General features: G+C 29.8%; 1 protein-coding gene across 1 annotated transcript in view; it reads right to left on the bottom strand.

The window, feature by feature from the left end:
* Window positions 1–18,841: 18,841 nt before the first annotated feature.
* The window catches only part of Pli (E3 ubiquitin-protein ligase pellino), an 81,467-nt gene continuing 77,548 nt past the window's right edge, over window positions 18,842–22,760 (bottom strand). Inside the window, exon 9 of the mRNA XM_065498081.1 lies at window positions 18,842–22,689. Within this exon, the coding sequence (XP_065354153.1) occupies window positions 22,563–22,689 (127 nt within the window). The 3' untranslated portion in view covers window positions 18,842–22,562. The remainder of the gene's footprint in view (window positions 22,690–22,760) is intronic.

Below are 22,760 nucleotides of genomic sequence, written 5' to 3'. Positions count from 1 at the left end.
ACTTAAAAAGAAATTTAAAATATCAGTATCAATATACAAACCAAAATCCCATACATATTTTGAAAGTGAATATCCAAACCAATTTCAAGGCATATCATTTTATTTTAATTTAATTTATAAAAAAACTCTGTTAAATTATTTTCATTATTGAGAAAAGATATAAACAAAAGAAAAATAAAACGAATAACCAACTAAATAATAACAACCAGGCTAAATATCATCTAGAAAAAACATATCTTGACAATAATTTTAAGATCAGTTTTATTCTGATACAAAAACAAAATCAAAAAAAAAACAAAAAACAAATAATAATAATTTAAAAATAAGGAAATGCACAATTAGACATGAATTGCAATTGAGGCGATCGAATACAAACTGCTGGATAATATTAAAAAAAACAAATTCTTGGGATATTATTTAGGTTAGTTATATATAAATATTATGTCGTTACACACATTCTACACAAGTAATAAATATTTTTCAGAATCGAAAATATTTCACGGTCGAAAAAAGCGAAAACCCCATTTAATTCGATTTTGCTTTTATACAGAGAATAATTTTCAGCTTTTCTTCAGCCTAAGTGGGAGTTTTTTTTTTTAATTTGAAACCAATATAAAAGTGGAAAAACCTCCTAAAGAAAATTCCCAACTAATTTTGCTCTAGAACAGATTTGGTTACATTTAGCGAGGCCCACTGTCATATTGTAATATAGTTGAACAAGTCTACGCACATTTATACATGAGAGCTAGAAACCACCGCTCTCCCTAATCCAGATGACTTTGTAAATATTGTGGTCCCATGATTTGTCAGTGACACATTTTTGAGACAATCTATATCAATGGTGCCCATTTCATTGTGCTTTCGGGCTGATAAACAATACACATATTCTTATTCTCTGAGACAGCGACGAATACACATGCTAAGCGGGTGTATTGCTATTTTTAATTTTTTAAATTTGTTGTTCATGATCACTGAAAGAAATATTTGGATCGTTAAATATATTTCTAACTTTAAAAAATCTTTGAAGTGTTGTCGGTTTTTTCCCACAAATAAAGTCATAAAAATATTGACATCGTTTAGTTCACTAAACTTTTCTTTCAGTGGAGCTCTCTTTCGCTCACCGACACAACTGCAGTTTTAGCTTTGGACATCCCTGATATAGATTATGAAAGACACGCTTAGTAGATAAACAAGTAGCCAATGTATCCCTTATAGACAGTAATTGTTAGTAATGTGTGAATACTTGGTTGGTTCTAATTTATATATTTTGGGTCATTTGACACGTATGTGCTATTAGTAGTGCAGAGAGAAGTCAGTTGGTTATATTATACATCCCATGTAATGTAACCTGAACCCAATTGCCACTTAAGTGTCTCTAAGTAATCTAAAGTGTAGTCACTTTAAACGTTAATTGTGTACTGCATTTTTTATGAGTAATTCATACAAACTGGTTATATAAATTGTGATACTCACATCCCATGTAACCTAGCGTGAAGTCAATTGTCACTTTAGTGACTCTAAGTAGCCTAGAGTGTAGTCACTTTAAATGTTTATTTTGTACGGCACTTTAGAATGAAGTTATTTTACCTTCCAGAAGTTATCTGTTGGAGAATTGTCGGATGAAGGTTTGTTTACAAGCAATCGGTTGTTGGACTGTCTATGAGATGTATTTTTAACAAACATTTGAGCAATTAGCAACCGCACATGTTGAAATAACAAGTTAAGTAGCTGATAAAGTAACCAGTTAGGTAGTAAGATAACTGAATCTATGTAACCAGTATGTGAATCTAATGCGTTGACTACTTTGAACCAGTTATCAGACAGTTTCATTGTAATCAAAAAGGGTAAATTGACCCCCAGTTTAGGACATTGCCGTGTTAAAATAACTAGTCACGTAGCTAGTTTGTAAGTAGTTGTCTCCCTAAATAATAGATAAAATCACTAGTTCGGGACAGTCTCCAGGAACTGCTGGGATATGTACGAAGATATCTTAGTCTGCCCTCCTATGTAGGCAGATACATAGAAAGTGTTGTCTAGACAAAATTATTACCCATACGTTCCGACATATATCCAATCATGTAGTGACCAGATATAGCTACTGCAGGAAGTCTAATCAAGATTCTATTAAGTGGCAATAGAGTCTTGGTGCTAGAGATTCTACAAGTAGTAATCGTAAACCACCTGAGTTTAACTCCCATTAATCAATCATATTCGATACCGCAACCAAGGCAATAAACCCTATCGGCAATAACATGTGAAGTTTTGTTCCCATGAAATATATTGTTTACAAAATTCCATCTAAAACTTTCTCAACAAGAGGAATTTTTCACGTGAACAAAGTTGATGAACGAAAAAAGGAAAAGGGAAAATATTTCATGAGAAATAGCGATTCGCGATAGAGGTGAATATAAATACCTATTAGCGTCACAGTTTCGTCCAAGGATGTCCCGTTTGTTGAGTATGTCCTGTAACCTATAGTAAATGGACAAGATGTTGTCTAAGTTGGGCCAAGGAACAATAAGATATTTCGGAATATCATGGTCAATTTGTTGCTTTTATCTATGACTATCTACATTAATTTTAATTAAACTATTTCAAATTATTCGTACCTAGTTATGTGTCCGATCGCTTTAGTTGTAATTCTTTATTTAGAGTTTGTATGAGGGGGCTTAAAGAAATACTTATTTTTTTTTTTCTAATTGTAAACTTCAGCATGTAAGTTGTTTTTTTATTGTTTAAACCATTTTTAATAATAAATATTATTTGTAACAATATTGTTCTTTTTTATATAAATATATTTAATTGTTTTTTTTATATACATCCATATATTGTATAAATATATAAATATTTTTTTTTAGTAAATAATAAATACAGATGAAACAAAAACGTATTAATATTAAAACTAAATTGTAAAATGTAAAATGTTTACTTAATTAAGAAATAACTACTTTTGTTTTTGTAAATATTAAAATGACAATAATGATGACAAATAAAACTGACAATAAAACAGTAATTAGTAAAAATAAATGTAAAGAAATCAATAAAATTATATAATAATTGATTAATATTTAAACAAAACAAAAAAAAAAACAAATATTTTCATCTTGAAACATACAGAAAACTTACCTATAGTAAACTAAACAATAATAACAATAATAATGATAATAATAATAATAAATTGTGCTCAATTATTTAAGTAAATAAAAAATATCACAATTAAACAAATTTCATAAATAAAATTTATAAAACAATTTAGTCATACTAATTTTTTCTTAATCTAAAACAAAAACAAAAATTTCAATTTCAAACTAAATACATACTCTCTCTGCTCTCCCTCTTTAAATTTCTCTTTTCAACATAAATACATACTACATATATAAATAATTACATCTACAAATTCTAAACTATAATACACATTATAAAGGTTTAATTGTAACAATTAAACAATTTAGTTGTTGCAAACAAATTTTTGCTGTACTCATGATAAACTATTGATTAAGGCATTTAAAGTTTGTTAATTTTGACTAATTATTTTGATAACCTCAAGTTTCTTTGTTTTCTCTGTGTGTATTTTATTTCTCTTTCTCCGGTGCTCTTTATGAAAATATAAATCTAAAACCTATTTAAATGTTAATTATAAAGTTCGGTTTTACCTTTTTTTTGGAATTAAATGTGAATAAAGACAATAAATTTTTCAATAAATATTTAAATAAAACAAAGGAAGAAAACTTTTAAATATGTATTTACCAGTTTATGGATATTTATTTAAATTGATGTATGTATTTAAAAGAATTGCAAAATTACTAATTTTTAATTTCAATTTTCTTTTTAATAACTAATGAATGCAATGATTACACAGGGCAACAAAATTGAAAATATTGTAAAAGCTTTTTAAAACACTAAACAATTTTGATGTATTGTGGTCCAAAGTTTTTTTAAAATTTTTTTTTTGGGAAAATAGTGAATTTTTTTAGACGTTTCTCCACATAATTTATAAACTTAGAAAAATTTAGATAACCTTTAATGCGTTTATATATTGCGTTTCAATCAGCTCAGTAGTTTCGGCGTTATAATATCAAATTATAGCAAAAAATATATTTTTTAAATGAAAATAGCTAATTTTTGTGTTTTAAAAAAATCATGAAAAATTGAAAACGACAGAACTTGTTCAGATTTATTGCTTTATAGCAAATCCACATATAATAGCAACAAAATGAGATATCGATCATAATAATCGATTGATTCTTTTCAAATTTATTCACAATTAAGTGAATTCGCTCATTTTTACAAAATTTTACTTTTTTGTTTGATATACATAAAATTGAGTTGTTAATGTTCTTCTTTTGAATGATTAAATTTTGAAAATATTTTCCCCATGCTATGTAGAAATTTTCACATATATATTGCGTTTTAATCGGCTCAGTAGTTTCGGAGTTATAATGACAAATTGAAGCAAAAAATATATTCTTTATGTGAAAATAGCAAATTTTTTTGTTTTAAAAAATCATGAAAAATCGAAAACGGCAGAAATTTTTCAGATTTATTACTTTATCGCAAAGCCACATGTAATACGAACAAAATGAGATATCGATCATAAAAATCGATGGATTGTTTTTGAATTTATTCACAATTAAGTGAATTCGCTCATTTTCAGGAATGAATCAAGCCAATACCGTATACTCTATTTCAAAGTAAAGCGTATCCCAGAGAGAGCGTTCTGTTTCGATCAAAACAAATAGTAGCCGGACGGGACAAGGTCTAGACTATAAAGCGGGTGAGGCAAAACTTTCCAACCACTTATTTCAAAATACTTTTTAACAGGTATTGCAACATGTGACCGAGTGTTGTCATGATGGAATATTACCGTTTCATGTCTAGAGAAAAAATATAATTGGGCATGGTTACAGTAACCATTTAAATAGTGTTACAAGATTTTTAACAATATTATAGTCACAGTAACCATTTACATGATTGTGGTAACCATAATATGGTTAATTTATGATTCACATGATTGTATCAACCATATATATGGTTACAGTAAACAAATATATGTTTGTGGCAACCATATTTATGATGAATATTTTTATCATAATATGTAGTTCTCAGATTATGATAAGCTTTAAGACGAGAGCAACATAATATGATAAGTCCTTCATCATATGAATGGCTGTCACAAACAAATATTTGTTTCCTGTAACCATATATATGGTTGATACAATCATGTAAATCGTAAATTAACCATATTATGGTTACCACAATCATGTAAATGGTTACTGTGACTATAATATAGTTAAAAAACTTGTAACAATATTGAAATGGTTACAGTAACCAAGCCCAATTATATTTTTTCTCTGCGTGTACGCCTCGGGTTATCGCATTGGATCCATTTTTCTTCGCAAGTTATGATTATTATCTTTGGTACCCAATTTATCTGCTTTTGGATGAATCCAGCTGCTTGCAAACATTTTGAAATTGATGCTTGAGTAGCTCCCAATGATTTTGCAAGCTGTTGTTGAGTTTTTCAACAATCTTCATGGAGTAATGCCTCCAATTCTTGGACTTTACTCTTTTTAGGTTGGCCTGGGTGATCTTTGTCTTCACCAGAGGTACTTTTATTTTCAAATTAAAGCAAAACTTCCAGAATATTATGCCATCTATTGTAAATCCCGCATTTTAAGTCATACAAGAAAAACATACCCACTCTAACTGAGAGAGTGAATAGATGAGAGCTTTTGATAAATCGCTATAACAATAAAATAGATATTAATTATATGTGGATTTCGCCTGCGTTTTAAGTTGTCTAAACTTTATACTGATCCGCAGAATTTTCACCAATGTGAATTCATTTTACAGAATACCAAAATATATGAATTCGTTTAAAAAACGAAAACGGTACTCCGATTCGGTTTATAGAACAGGGTGGATTATATTAAAATATTTAGATATTATTATTTTAATTTTATTTTTTTTGTTGTCTTTATTTTAATTTCTCAAAATCATTGCATTCATTTGAAATGAACTTGAAAACTGCACAGTGAAAAATTAAAAAAAAAACAAAACTGACAATAACAATGTAAAATATAAATAAACGCTAAATATTAAACACTTGCTTTTATCCATACATAATAATTTTGAAAATTTGTTTAAAACAAATTTTAAACATTGAAGTTTATGATAATAAAATATAAAATTAAAAGAAAAAAACGACAATAAAAAATGTTAAAAATTTTGGACAATAAATAAAACAAAATGGTAACGAGATGTAAGAATTAATAAGAGGACAATATTTAAAAAAAAAAATAAATAAAATAGTTTATAATGTTTACTTAACGTAATTAACTATTTTGTACTTGTTTTAGATAAACATTTTTTTAGAAAAGAATAATAATATTACAAAAAAAAATATATAATAAAAACATTTGATTAATAAACTTATTATAATAAAAAACCAAACTTTAGTAACAAAAAAAGGAAATACTTACTTATGTATATGTAAAAATAAATATTTTTTTAAATAAATTTAACAAAATCATTAACATTTTTTTTGGAATAGTACATACATAATACATAAATATTTCAAAATATGTAATTGTAAAATTTAAAATTTAGTTGAAATCTAACTCACTCCCTTTCGCTCTTTTGTTTTGTGTAAAACTATGCGCTTTTAATCTTTCTTTACAGAAAAGAAAATACCTTTTATTTTGCCTAACAAATAAACAAATAAATAAAACATTAAGCATTCTGATAGTAATAATTAATACTTATACAATGCTAAAATCAAACGCACAAAATCAATAAATAAATTAACAAAACAAATAAATATAAAAAAACGCTACAATGTTAATATTCAAATGAGAATGTATTAAGAGTAATCACAGTTTGTTGAACTTATTTTAACATCGAAAAGTTTTGAAACTAAGCATTTAGAAATTTCACGTTTTAACCTTTTCAAAACGCTGGTTTATTTCCTTTAAATAAACCGGATACTTTTGATTGCAAATAAAAGCCGTTTAGTAGTTTGAAAATTGTAACAAATTTAAAATGTACAACAACAGAATTAAATAGTCACTCAATGTTTTTTATACACGTTTATAAATTCGCAGAAATACAGACACACTTTATAATGTACACGAATTCTCTTGAAAAACACAGCTCACTTTAAGGCAATCCGTTCATGTTTCTTCAAATAGCGTCTCTGATAAACTCACTAACGACTGCAACCTCTGCCACTATTTATAACACTGCATTACCATCTAGAAAGCTCTATTTCAGTGGTACGCAAAAAGAGGCATTTAATTTGTGTGCTCTTTTGGGTAAAAAATAAAATATCCACAACAACATCAAGAAAATTAATGAATTGTGTGTATTTTTACGCTCTGGTTGTTTGACGAAAATCATCGTAACCTCAACAATATGAACGCCTACCATGGCTCTATTTCTACAATGTTCTTTAACTGAATATTCGAATTCGAATATACAGCCGCAGCAAACAGCGTTGCCAACTTACGATTAATGGTCAACTGAAAGCTTTTATTTGATAATGCCCACAGATATGTTGGAGTTTGCTATTACAGCATTGTTATTTGAAAGCATTATGCTACTTTTAAATCAGACCTTAAAATCGTTATATTTGAATTCAAGTACAATTTCGTAACAGTATCATGGTTAATTTCAAATTAAATTTGAACAAAAACTTTCCCAAAGTATTTTTATATAGTTTTTTTGATTCTTGCTAAATTAATGGAAGACATATTTTATATCAACAGACAGGAAATTGTGACTTGTGATTTAAGAGAAGTAAATTTGTATTAAGAAATTATTAACGATTATTTTAAAATGTTTAGCTTTTATTTTGAAACATTTGTACAATAGAAATGTATTAAAAGTACTGGCCATTGTTAGCTATGACCTTTTCCCATCTGTCTGGCAACATATGGATTCCGAGCCAAAAGAACTACTCATCTTTTGAGGCCTATAACGAATCAAGCCAGTATGGCATACTCTGTTAAAAGTGAACCGTATGCCAGAGAGAGCATTCTGCTTCGATCGAAACAACAAACGAATCGAATCAGTTGAGTTCGGTACAGGTTTCCTGTGATGGTCTGGTTAGATTTCAGCATCTCATAATAGATAGAACCCTTTGGCTTTTGATGTCGATTCTGCTTGTTGGCCGGGCTTCACATGCGATCCCTTACGCTTTGGGTTATCGTAATGGATCCATTTTTCATATCTAACAATGATTTGGTCAAAAATATTTGTCTATTATAGCGTTCAAGCATCATTTCAGACATGAAAAATCGTATTTTAAGTCTCTCGGCTTCAATTAGTACCTAATTTCCTTGAAATTGCTGCTTGAATTTTACAACAATCTTAATCGAGTAATGCCTCCAATTATTGGTCTTCAAACTTTTTGACCAGCATTTTTGTCTTCCACTTCTGAACCGCACAAACCATCTCTTGCACGTTGAAACCTTTTGAACACATTCATCGTAAGCTTCGGTTTGCTTCAGCGGCACTTTTTTTACATTTAAGAAGTAAAGCAAAACTTCCCGCAAATGACGCATTGTTTCATAGCTGGTCGTAACGTTTCAAGACCAGCAATATTCAACATATATTTACGGAAAGGCTCGTTGGGCTGAACTTGAAAACTCAGTTTCTTAGACAATAGTGTGAATGCCATGGTGAAAATGGTCGAAAATGTAATTATGATGATGATGAAAACCTTAATTCCAACCAAGAAAATTTCGATTAAAACTATGGAAAAATCCTGGTTTAATCACAATTGAAAAATTGCAGATCTAGAGAGAAAGCATTCCGAATCTGGCGTAATAATAAAAAATATCGAAACTGATTGATTCGTTGCGCAAAAGAACGAGATCTTCCCACATTGCTGAGGCGTGAAAAATCTCTACACGAAGAGCGCCTCTGAGCCAAAGTTCTTACAGCTCCCAGGGACAATAAAAGCTTATGTTTACCCATTAAAAGAATAAAGGATAAATTCCAGTTCATCAATTCCTACTCTTTTAAGGAATGGTCAGTCATTTACTGATCCGGTTGATAAAGCTAAACTTTTAGCTGCATTTTTTGCAAATAATTCGAACTTACCGGAAAGAAATCAAACACTACCCGAGCTCGAAAGACCATCAGTTACTATGCCGAATATATTATCGCGCAGTTAAAAAGGGTTTTCACATTTGGCCTGAACAAATATGTCCTACTGTAGCTCCGTCTTTTTTTTAAAATTCATACCTTTAAATACAATATGCTGATAGTTCAATTCCTCCTCTATTGAAATTTCATTTGAAATTTCTACATGGTTTTGTTTGCTATTTAAATTCGGGAAAATCGGCTTACGGAAAAAGACTACCTCGAGGTTTGACCAATTTTTTATCTACAGCTGAATTACTAAGTCATTAACATCGACAATACGGATATCTAATGATAGACCTTTCCAACGACACATATAACGCCGTAGAACCGGACCAACAATGGCTCAAAATCGGAAAAAAATTTCGTTTTACTTTTTCTGAAGAAGCAACCTACGGAATTAATTCCAATTTCGATCGGAATGGAATTCTGTGAGAATTCTTAAAGACTACTTTGGTGAAGGGCAATTAACTTCAATATTAAACTTTTGCAATGTTTTCTTTTAAAAATTATGATTATTCTTAATATCTTCCGGACATCTTTATTTTATCTCACTAACTTACATGTATATATAATAAAAATAAATAATAAAAGTTCTACTTTCTAAACAAAATGTTAAAATCATTCATAAATCAAATCTCACTAGAAACTTCTTTACATAAATTAGTAAAACTAAAAAAAACCAAAAAAAAAACCTTTTAGATAGAGGCATTTTTTCACATAAAATTTACATTAACAATGCTCATTTAATTGTGAATAAATTACCAAAATTAACATTAAAACATAAAACAAATGCATGCATTTTCACACAAAACTTTAATTTTTTTTATACAAAAATTTAATGTTCAAAACTCCCTGAAAAAAAAACACTATCTATCCCCTTAATTAAAATTTTGTTACAAATCATAGAAGTTTTTCGGCAAAATGGTTTCGCAAAATAATTAAATTTTATTTCAAGTTTACTAAAAAATATTTAAAGTCTTTAACTTTTTCACATATCGTATTAATGGATGGTGTTTTTTTTTTGTATTAAATATTAGGCTTAACAATATAAAAAATGTATTACTTACTCATGCTAAATGCTACAAAAATTAAAATTCTTTTTTTTTAATTGAATTCAAAGAAAATTCAAAATTTGAAATTAACCAAATTTAAAAAAAAATAATTAAACAAAAAGACAATAACACTTACAAATCATACAAAATGTAATTTGTAATACTCGTACATTATTAAGAAAAGAAACAATAATTATAAAACAAACAGACAAATAAATAAATATCTTAACAAGCATATAAACATTTTCATAAAAATCACTTACAAATTTCAAAAATTTATTACTAAAAGCATTAAATTTAAAAATCAATAAAATTGTTCATTAATAAAAAAAAACTTACCACAAAAACCAAACTAAGCTGGATAAAAAATTACATGTGAAAAGACAAATAACAAATTCAGATTAACAATAAAGAAGAATAAAGAAAAAAAACATTGTTTTCAACTAATTAAAAGAAAAATTGTTTTATTTTAAAGCTGCTGCAACGGTAAGTAAAGGTAAGTGCTCCGCTGAAATTAGCATTACCATTTTTTTTATTTTAAGTTTCTTGTAGTAAGAAATGGGCGGTCTTCAAACCAATCAGTGCCATAAGAAGCCAGAGTACATCTCAGCCTATAAAACACATCACAATAATCTGTGACACCTCCCTCATCATCATTCGTCTTTAGACCATTAGAAAATACCTAACAATTTTTGTCATTCAGTTCCTTTAGTTTGACTCCGCTAATGGTTTTAGTCTGTGCTACTTGTCTTGACATCATAGTTTGTATAGCAGACTTTAAGGCTCATATTTAATAGAGTTATGAAGCACCCGTTTGTTCACATTCAGGGCTAACAAGTGGCAACACCTATGAGCCGCGTCGGCTGGCATGAGCAAAGCAAAACCATTTTTTTATACCCTTCACCTTTGTGAGAAGGTTATATATAAGTTTGTCACTCCGTTTGTAATTTCTACATTTTTCATTTGCGACCCCACAAAGTATATATATTCTGGATCGTTATAGATAGCGAAGTCGATATAGAAATGTCCGTCTGTATGTTGAAATCAACTTTCCGTAGCCCCTAAATAACTTACATACATGATTCATACATCAATATTTCAGGGATCTGTTGCTATTTAAAATCGACAAAATCGGCCCAGAAATGGCTGAGATATAAGGAAAAAACCGGGAAAACCTCGATTTTTGATCTATATGTATTTTGATCTATATGGATTGCTAAGACATTCATATAGACAATGTGGATATCTAATGATAGATATTTTAAAGTCCTTTGCAACGATGTACATATGTATATAAGACTATAGTATGTTGGACCTACAATGGGTCAAAATCGGGAAAAATAGTTTTTAACCCGAATTTTTTTTCATCAAACATTTTTTTTGTCATAAATTATTATTTTAAAAAAAAATTTAAAAATTAAAAAAAAAAATTGGAAAAAACTTTTAAAAAGAAAAATAAAAAACAATTTCGAAAAGAAAAAAATTTAATAAATCTTTTTTATAAAAAAATTTGGAAAAAAAATATTTTAAAAAAAATTATTTTTAAGTATAATTTGGTGAAGGGTATCTAAGATTCGGCACAGCCGAATATAGCTAGCTCTCTTACTTGTTATATTCACCCCTATCGCGAATCAATATTTCACATGAAATATGTTTGTTCCCTTTTCCTTTTTTCGTTCATCAACTTTCTTCTTCTTCTTTGACACATGAAATAATGTGTCATAAAAAGTGACGCGAGACACTAAGTCTATGTTGCCAATTTTGGGGGGTTTTCATCAATTAATGTGTAATACAATATTCTGTTGGTGTTCGTACGTTGGTGTTGATATATCATTTTATTGTCGTTGATTTGCCAATTGTCTGGTTCATATTAACAATTTCTCGTCACGATAGAATTTATATAATATTTTGTAGATTTTGGTATCGTCAATCTTCAGTATTTCTTCAATCTTGAGTTGATGTACATTCAGGTTTTGTAGTTGTCGTTTCAGGGAATTACGTCGATCAGCATTTACATTATGGCAATCAAAAGTTAGGTGATCTATAGACTGAATCATACCGCAATCACACATTTCTGAACCGATAATGTTTACTTTAAATAGATGTTGTCTGGTTCGTATGTGGCCGAATCTCATTCTGCATATCATTGTTATTATATCCCTTGGAAGGCGTCGGTTAAAAAACCAAGGTTTGTGATTTACTGTTCCATTTAGTGCGTATAGGTGTCTTCCATTGGGGCTGTTATCCCATTTCGTCTGCCATGTCGTGATTGAATTCCTCATGTCCATAGATCTTAAGTCAAATGGAGAGACTGGTGGATAATTATCTGAGTCCATGTGATTGACAGCCACACTATCGACATGTTCGTTACCAGAGATATCAGAGTGACTAGGTATCCACAGGAAGTGTATTGTAAAACCGGTTTGGCTGAGCTCATATAGTTCGTTTCTAATTCTCCAAATGTAATCGTGAGTTCTATTGTTGCTAAAATGTTCAATGGCTTGTAAGACAGATTTGCTGTCTGATATTATGAGATATCTTCCGACATCATTAATTTTCAAGAACAGGAGCGACTCTAAGACAGCCATAGCCTCAGCTGTGAATATCGGACAGTTGTTGTTCAGCGAGAATGATGCTTCTATGTCCATATATGGGAACCAAAATCGCAACTTGTTCTATCTGACGTTTTCGAGTTTTTGTTCCATCTGTGAAAATTCGTTTGAATAGTTTCCATCTGCCGTCGATTAATGTTAGATATTTTCTCCGTATATCGACGATTTCAGCAGTAGATTTCTTGATATCTAAATATGTAACATTCGGCCTGATATAACTGACTCCTACAGGTAACTGAAATTTTAACAATCTATCATGTCTCGATATTCGGTATTCTGTTGACTTGTGGTAGAATTTCTCAAACAGTGTTGGTCGTGAAGAATAACTCTGATTGTATTGACATATATATTTACTCGCCGGATGATTTTCTTCTGATACTAAACGATTAATATAACCATCAGCAAGAAAGGAAAATCTTTCAGGAATTGGCATAGCCGAAGCTTCCTGTTCCAGTGCTAGCACATGTGTTGAAATCATGGCCCCTAGAGCTATTCTTATTGCCTTATATTGTATCCGCTGTAACTTAATGAGTTCCTTATCAGGACAGTCTAGCATGAGTGGAGCCATATATTCCATTTTCGGCCTTATTACCCCAAAATATAGGGTCAGAAGATTTTGAGGATCAGAACCCCATGACACACCACAGTATGTTCAAAAAATGAAAGCAACTTTTCTTGACCTTTTCAACATGTTCTCTTAGTTTCAAATTCGATTCAAATGTAAAACCGAGGAAATTAAAAGAATCAACATATTCTATTGCAGAATTCTCGATTCTCATTTCGGGATAAAAAAGTTGTGTTCTTCTATTTGTTGGAGAAAATATCATGGCCTTTGATTTTTGTGGTGAAAGTGTGAGTTGAACATTTCTTAATTTGTCGTTTAAGATATCGATTGCATTTTGTAGTTTCGTGGTAGCCGATATTACTGATGTATCCATGTAAAACATGACTAAATCATCAGCGTATCCTAAAATCTCTACATCCTGATTTTCAAACACGTCATTGATGTATACATTGAAACTAAGTGGGCTTAATACAGATCCCTGAGGGGTACCGGTGAATGATATCCGGTTGATGTCACCTTCCGACGTCTCCAGTATCAGATGTTTGTATTGAAACATTTTGTGAATTATGCTACAAATGTGTTCACTTACCCCTAATATTCTGTACTTTCCGATGAGTATGTCTATGTTCACACCTTCGAATGCATTCTTAATGTCCAAGAAAACAGCGACCAGAAACATACCTTTCTTTCGAGCGAGTTGGGCTGCAGACCATAATGTGATTGCGTTGTCATATGTGGATTTGCCTTGTCGAAAGCCAGTTTGATAAATGCTTAGATTATTTTTCGTCTCCAGTTGGTGATTTATTCGGTGTTGTATCATCTTCTCAAAAATTTTTCGTAGACAGGATATAAGTGCCACGGATCTATAGGCTTGTGGGTCGTCAGGCGGTTTGCCCCTTTTGTGGAGAGGTATGATCTTGTATTTCATCCATGTTCTCGGCATCTTACCATTCGTCCATACATTGTTGTACATTTCCAAGAGTGTGTGTTTAATGTCCGCTTTAAATTTTTTCATATGACCATGTCTTATACCATCCAATCCAGCGGAGGTGTCTTTAGAATTTGATATCGCCAATTCGAGTTCCTCGATGGAGAATAATTCCTCCATAAGTGTCTGTGGGTCGTAAAGATTGGTGATGTCATTAACAGGACCTATAGGACCCGTCAGATTGTCACAAAATTGGTTCATACAAGTAGGTGATAAAGTAGGAGGCTTGGGAATGTTCATGCGCCTAAATTTCCTTATTGTTTTCCAAAGTTCGGTAGGTGATAAATCCGAATTTATGTTCTCGCACGTTGTCTTCCATCCAATATATTTTTCCTTTCTTATCATATAAAAATATTCTTTTCTCTTGGAGATAAGTTTTTCAAAATTTTCCCTAGTAGGTTTCTTTCTTAATTGCGCCAGAGCCTTTATCTGGCCAGCCTTAGCCTTGTTGCAAGTTGTATTCCACCAAGGGTTTTCAGGATATTTTTTCGACTTGGTCTTTGTTCTAAATGTGTTGTAAAATAGGTCTGAAAAAACGTCAAATTTTTCATCATTCTGAACGTTAGTGAATCTCTCATCATTTATTATCTCCCTGACCTTTTCATTAAGTAACTTCTCATGTATGTTTTTAGGCACGCCATATGAGATCTTGGGTCTTATTATATTTCTTAGTTGGAAATCCATACTTATCATACAGTGGGAGCTCCCTAGGCACTCGTTCAAAGTTGTCCATGAGGCTACCATAGCAAGAGAAGGCGAACATATTGACAAATCTATCGCTGTAGGGTTCGAACAGCCGAAAAATGTGCTTGAGCCTTCATTAAGTAGGACCATGTTGTTGTCGTCAATGAATTCAATGACATGTGTGCCCTTATCATCGGTATTACGGTTACCCCAAATCCGATGATGAGCATTAAAATCACCGCAGAGTAATAAGTGAGAGTTAGAATCATATTTTTGTAATATATTGTCGAGATCATTCTTGTTATAAGATGCAGATGGAGGTATATAAGTTGACAAAATAACTATCTTCCCTATATGGGAGTCTATTTCACAAGCAACAATTTCTATCTTATCATTTCTCAAGTTTATTTTGGGCTCATTAAATAACATAGACTTCCTCAAAACAATTGCTACGCCACCCCCGAAAGTGGTGGTGACCCTGTCATTTCGGATTATATCATATCCAGCTATTTCAAACTTATGTTCTGGTCTTAAAAACGTCTCCGATATCAATGCAATGTCTATGCCATTATCCCTTAAAAACTGAGATAATTGGCTTTTCTTGTTTCTTATGCTAGTGATATTAATCTGAATAATTTTCATCTTCCAGATTTATTCGATCCTTATTATAACCGATTGTCTGGGTAGACTGCTGAAATTTTTCAAATTCATCATAGCTTGTGTTTATAGTTATCTTGTCATCTTCATTCTGTTTTGAGTCAAGTGGGTTTGTAATGTCCCGCTTGGGGGGTATATTAGGTTGTGTAATTGTTAGCACCTCTGTGGGCAACTGTTGTATCTGTACAGAGGACGTTGTCGTTTCAGTCTGTATCTCCATAGTTGACATCTCAAATTCGGAGTCTTCGTGTTCTGAAAAAATCGCCGTTTGACTATCTGTCAAACCAACTGCGCTGACTTGAGTTAAAATCTTGTCGGCATTTTTGCGTTTTCTATTTTTGCGTTTGTTCACCTCGATTTTCTTGCGTTTGTCTGTCAGTAATGGAAATTCAGTATCATTAAGAAGGAATGTTTGAGTCGTCGGATTTTTCCCAATAGAATCATATTTTCTTGGTGCCCTTTCATTGGCCTTATCCTTGTCTTTTCTTCTTAGGCGAACTCTAACTTCACAATCATAAAACCTGGCATCATGAGGGTCGCCACAGTTTACACACTTCGGAGATGCAACACAGTTGCCCTCGTGTACCAAACCACAACGATAGCAGATCCTCTTGAGCCTGCGGCATACTTTCTCAGAGTGACCATATCTCCAGCATTTCCCACATTGTGAGACCCGCTCAACAAATGGCCTTACGGGATATATAATATTGTCCAGTGTAACATGAGACGGGAGCATACACCCCGTAAATGATATCATTACAAGGTCAATGTCCTGTCTGTTACCAGTAGTGTCAGGTTTCGTAAAGCGCCTTATTTCACCCAGTTCAATGGTCTCAGCTAAGAGACCGTATTCTGGGAAATGTTTTATCTTCAAATTATCAAATATATATTTCTCTGTGTATTCTGGCTCAGAGGGGATTTGTATAACTGCCTTTGTCTCGCACATTTCTAGAGGAATTTGTATCTTATAATCCTTAATGACTGTTTCATTGCTGACCAATTCGTTAATCACTTCTCTATCCCTGCTCCTGATTCGTAACTTCCTCTTGGATATAAAAAATATCTCGATATCGTTGGTTATAGAGAAAATAAGTTTGGACACTTTCACAACTGGTAATGAATTACGGCCCTCGTGGGGTTGTAAAATCGCCTCATATTCCCGCATGAAATGCGTGTATCTCCTCTTCCTGGGTAATGGGAAATTTTTCCCATCTCCATAATCAATAACCGGGTATACCATGATATTGGCTTCGAAATTAAATTACAGTAACAAGATCCTTGTCCGAATTATATTAATTTTATTTGAAAAAAATTGTCACGATGCAAAAACACGTCTTAACGGTTTAAAATTCAAACGGGACTCCGTTCATCAACTTTGTTCACGTGAAAAAATTCCCCAAGTTGTGAATTTTTTAGATGGAATTTTGTAAACAATAAACAGCTGTTACGAACAAAATGAACTATTGTGAATGAAAAGTTCATGGGAATATCACGATAGCAATTTTCCCTTCGAGGGAAATGGATATTTCATGGGAACAAAATTTCACATGTTATTGCCGATAGGGGTGATTAAGTTTTTCGTAGTTGGAAATGGGGGGGTCGTCAAACCAATCAGTCCCATAAAAAAAAAGCATGGTGTGTGTGTGGATGTAAGCCAGATGAGCCTGTGTGTAAAGTTGAAAATGATGCCAGATTGCCAACATTTTATTACTTCTAGTATTTTGTAACAAATACTCCATTTTTTTTAAAGAAAACGCAGCAGCCATTTGCATTCTCACATTGCTGAGCCATGTGAGATTCCTATGGCTTCCACAATCTCTTGCACTTTCAATCTCCGATCGGCCAACACCATATCGTGATTTTTTTCTGAATTGTTTCTGGTGTATAGACCTCAACTGGGCGTCCAGAACTGGGCGTCTACCGTTCCAATTTCCTCTCAAGTCACGAGGGAATGTGCTATCAGTGGCTGTCAAACACAAACTAAATGACACAGCTTGTTCAAATTTTGACAGGAGTAATGTTGTCCTTTCAGTTATGAGCCGGGAAATTGAAAAAGTCACGGACTTATTGACCCACACTCGTTAACTTTTAATTGAACAAATCTACAAATTAATCACCTCTGTTGCCAAAAACTTATATATTGCAATACAATTTCATCGTCTAAACAAAAATTGTAACAGATTTCAAATAATACAAATGATTTTTAGATTTACGGTCGTTATTCATAAATTTAAAAGCTATAAATTATGAAAACAAATTCCCCGGGTGTTTTTTTTTTTAACATAGAATTTGAATAGGAAAAATGAGAAAAGGGAAAAAACTCCCGGGAGTTTTTTTCTTAATTGGGCCGATAACATTGATATTCTATAAAAAGTTAGATCAAAACATGCCCTTCAGTTTAGATAAAGAGAGAAACAAGATGGGTTTATAAATGGTGTTTTTATAAGCCCGGTAAAACTTACAAAGGGTTAACTGTCAAATGAACAATCAAACTGCGTACATTTTTTGACATTTATGATCAGTATACTCTGGCAAATCATCATGAATAGATTGACGGTTGAACAACGCTACCAAATTATCAAAATTTCCTTTGAAAATCCGTCATCTATTCGCCCAACTTATAGACAACTGTTTTATCGTTTATTAACAAGACTGTTAAGCTCAGTTTTGGCTTAACGGCTTCAAAATTGAAGCCGGAGCTCGCATTAGAGTCAATAGAGATCGTTACCGCGCCTCTGACACCTCTCGATTATTTCCTGTGGGGTCTCGTGGAGTCACTTTTTTATGCTGATAAACCGCAACAATTGACACCTTGGAGGCCAACATTGTTCGTGTTATATCGTGACATACGGCCATACATACTCGAACAAGTGGCCCAAAATTGGGAGTCCTGAATACGCTACGTCAAGAACAAATGTTAATGTATTGATCCTTCGAATACAAATTTTGATTAGGATTTACTTTTTTGTGATATTTTTTACACTATTTACTCTTTAGTTGAGACACGATTAATCTTATGAGGGAATTGGTTTTAAACCAGAATCCAGTTAACCAATTTAATATTCACTATTTCCGAATTAGTAGTGTATCCATGTTATTGATTTAATTTAGCCTAGTTGAAAATTCACAACAATTGTTTTTTGTTTTATTTTTTTTTATAATATATTTTGTTTTATTACTTTATTTCAGTTCATTTGATCTTTATTTTATAATTCCATAATTGGTTTTTGTTTATTTTGTTTTATGTTTTAATTAATTACAATTACTATTACTAACGATATTTCATTATAAGGATGATTTGTTTTTCTTTTTAATTTATATTTGTTAATTTTATTTTATATATAATATTTGTATATTTTTTTCCATATATTTATATATAAATCGATTTTGAATATAAATTATTTAGGTTTTTTCTTTTAATTTGTTTTAATTAATTAAATATGTTCGTTATAAAGCAACAGTTATTCAAAAACAGACAATAATTTAATGAAAGAAAAATCATTATCTTTAATTGGTTTTGTTTAACTGATTTCGATTTGTATGGTGTTTGAAATATTTCTTGGTATAAATAGATTTTATATTTATTTTCATGTTTTGTTTTTAAGTTTTTCTTTTTGTTATTACAACTTAAACAATTATGGCTTAATTATTGAAATTTAAACTTAGCATTAAACTAAATTTGCAAAAATAAAAGAAATGAAAGGAAAAATACAGGACAAATTAAAAAAATAAGTTTATTAATGCAACAAAATAATAATGATTTCATTTGTTGGTAGGTAGTACAATTTAATTATATGTATATGTAAATGTATAAATAAAAATATAAATTTTAATATAAAATAATAATTGTATAGAAAAAATCATAAAGCTTAACCACTAAATACTTTAATTGATTTGTAATTGAAATTAATAGCTAAAAATAAAATTACAAATACTACATATAAAAAAAGAAACTTTTAAAAAGATTTAAGGCAAAAATTATAAAATAACACAAAACAAAATGTTTTTCAATAAATTCAACAAAGTTGAAAATGAATAATGTTTAAAAACAAAATTTCTTTAAACTTTTTATGTTTAACAGCTCAAATGCGGCCTTTATGGGGATTTTTAAAAATATTCTTAAATATTTTGTTTGTTGACTTTGTTTTTTGGACAATATTTGTTTCATTATCGTGATTTGTGGTTAAATTATACTATATAGAAATATTTAAGAGAAAAAATATATGTAACACGCCTTTAGGTTAATTTGTTTTTCTCATTATTTTTTATGAAACAAATTCTTAGTTTGTTTTTTCTTTTTTAAGTTTTGAATTGAATTATTCTTTTTTTTTTAAATATTTATACAAATTTTGATAAATTCTTATTTAGGCTTAATAACATTCATTTAATACTTGGTTTTCATTTAAAGAGCAGACAAAAAATTATTTGGTTTTTTTATACTTTTACATTCAATAGAGCATCATCATGGGTGAGTTTACTTTTTAGCAACAAATAGTTATTTTTTGTATTATTTATTATCTTTAGTTTTGTTTTTTTAATATAATAAAATTTGGAAAAATCAAAAGAATTTGTTGTGTGTGTTTTTTTTTTCTTCTTTTTTTCGAAACAAACGTAAGAGTTGTACAAAAAAATTCTTCAAGGCATTTCGTTTTTATTATTTTTGTTTTGTTGTTGTTGTTTTCTTTTACAATTTCATATAATTTAAATTAGAAAAATTAAATGTATATGTTGTATGTATGTATGTTTGTTTTATGTTTGTATGTATGTATATGATTTTTACTACAAAATATCTATTATCAATTATGTTTTAGTTTTTTTTTACAATTTATAATTACAAAATTTTTTAGTTTAATATTTTATACCAATTTAGTTATGATTTGTATGAGAGTATGAAGATAATTTGTATAATTTATGCATTATTATAGAGACAAAATTAACAGTGACATTTAAGACAATTTTCTAAAAAGTAAATCAGTTACGAAAAACTTAAGTTCCGACAAACAATTGAATTACAGAGGTGAAAATAATACTTTGTTCAGTAACAAGAAACTGTTACAAATTTTCATAGAAGTTATTCTAAAAACTTGAAAATGTTTTAATAAATTTTTTGTTACAGCCAGCACAAGGCTAATGTTTGTATCACTTTCAAATTGATTTCATATTTTCGTACCCCTGAAAGTTGAATTTAGTTTTTAAATAACCAACATTAGATACTGATTTTAGGTAATTTTTAGAAATACGTTTCTTTACTGTTTTAAATGAAATTGTTAATTTTTTGATAGTTTTAGAATAAAACACGTTTCAAACTATAAAAACTAAAAATTTCACGAAATGTGTGAACTACAATGCTATAATTTTCTATAAAAAGCTTTTTGGGTCGATGGCAACCGAACTTCAGTTGCTCAAATGGTATTAGAGATGGCAACTGGCAGCTATCATTTCTGTTTTAGATAACTGAGAGTTATCGATAATTTTTCATACACAATTTACGATAACTTAGATTTATTGAAAGTTTTCTATTTTGTATTGAATAACTGTGAGTTATCGATAATTTTGTTAATGAAAGTTCAATATCACAGTTATCGATAATTATCCATTGAAAAGGTTCGGTAACTTTTTCTATAAAAAATGTTCAATAACTGAGAGTAATCAACAATTTTTGGAAAATAAAGTTCGATATCAGACAATTATCTATTAAAAATATTCGATAACTGAGAGTTATCGATAATTTTCTATTGAAAATGTTCGATAACTGAGAGTTATCGATAATTTTCTATTGAAAATGTTCGATAACTGAGAGTTATCGATAATTTTCTATTGAAAATGTTCGATAACTGAGAGTTATCGATATTTTTGTATGAAAAATATTCGATAACCGAGAGTTATCGATATTTTTCTATTGATAATGTTCGATAACAGAGAGTCATTGATAATTTTCTATAAAATTGTTTCGATAATTAAGAGTTATCGATAATTTTCTGTAAAAATTTGTCGATAACAGAGAGTTATCGATAATTTTCTACAAAAAATATTCGATAACAGACAGTTAACGATAATTTTCTACAAAAAATATTCGATAACTGAGAGTTATCGATAATTGTCTACAAAAAATATTCGATAACTGAGACTTATCGAGAATTTTCTATTGAAAATGTTTCGGTAACTAATTTTCTATTCAAAAATGTCGATAACATAGAGTTGACGATAATTTTCTATAAAAAATGTTCAAGAGTTATAGATAGTTTTCCAATGAAAATATTTGCTAATTGCCAATAACTATCCATAACCAAATTGCATTATAACCGAGTGCTGTCAATAATTTTAATACTTAGATAATTGAGATTTATCGTAAATTTTTGAGAATTTCCTAAATTTTATTTAAAATATTTATAGTTGTGAAACGTATTTGACTTTAACTCAAATAATGACTTGATTATTTAATGTATGCATTTAAATGTTTTTAATTTATCATAATCATAATCTAAATTTTAAATTTTTTTTGTTTAATTTTTAATGTTTAAAGAAGATGTGTATGTATTAATGTGTTTTTTTTTATTTATTTTTGTATTTGTTTCCTATATGTATGTATGTTGTATATTTTGTTGTATGTTGTATGTATATAAATAGAACTTTGTTTTTTTTCTTGATATTTTAAAAAATAATTTGTAAATATTATTAATTAATTCATTATTATTTTTGTTTTTGGATTTGTTGTTTTGTTTATCATTATTAATTGTTTTTTTTTTAGAAAAATAAAGCCTATGGATTATTTGTTTTCTTTAATTTTTCAATTTGTTTTTTGCAATTTTACTTTCTTTCTTTTTTTGTTTGTTTTAATTACTATACATATTATTTTAATCTAAATTATCTTGAAAAATTAATTTAATATAACCGGAATTTCCATCAAGGGGCGTCGCACAAAATGGACAAACAGCTTGAAAACCATTTGTACCATGTGGTATATCAACATTAGCCCAATATCTGGAAATTAATTTCAAAGAGAGATATTAAAATTATTTAAGTTTGAATTGCACAAAGAGATTAAAAACTCA

This window comes from Calliphora vicina, chromosome 1, assembly GCF_958450345.1.
Source record: "Calliphora vicina chromosome 1, idCalVici1.1, whole genome shotgun sequence".
Taxonomy (NCBI): domain Eukaryota; kingdom Metazoa; phylum Arthropoda; class Insecta; order Diptera; family Calliphoridae; genus Calliphora; species Calliphora vicina.
Note: the sequence above shows the minus strand (reverse complement) of the source record. Positions and strands in the feature narration are given on the sequence as shown.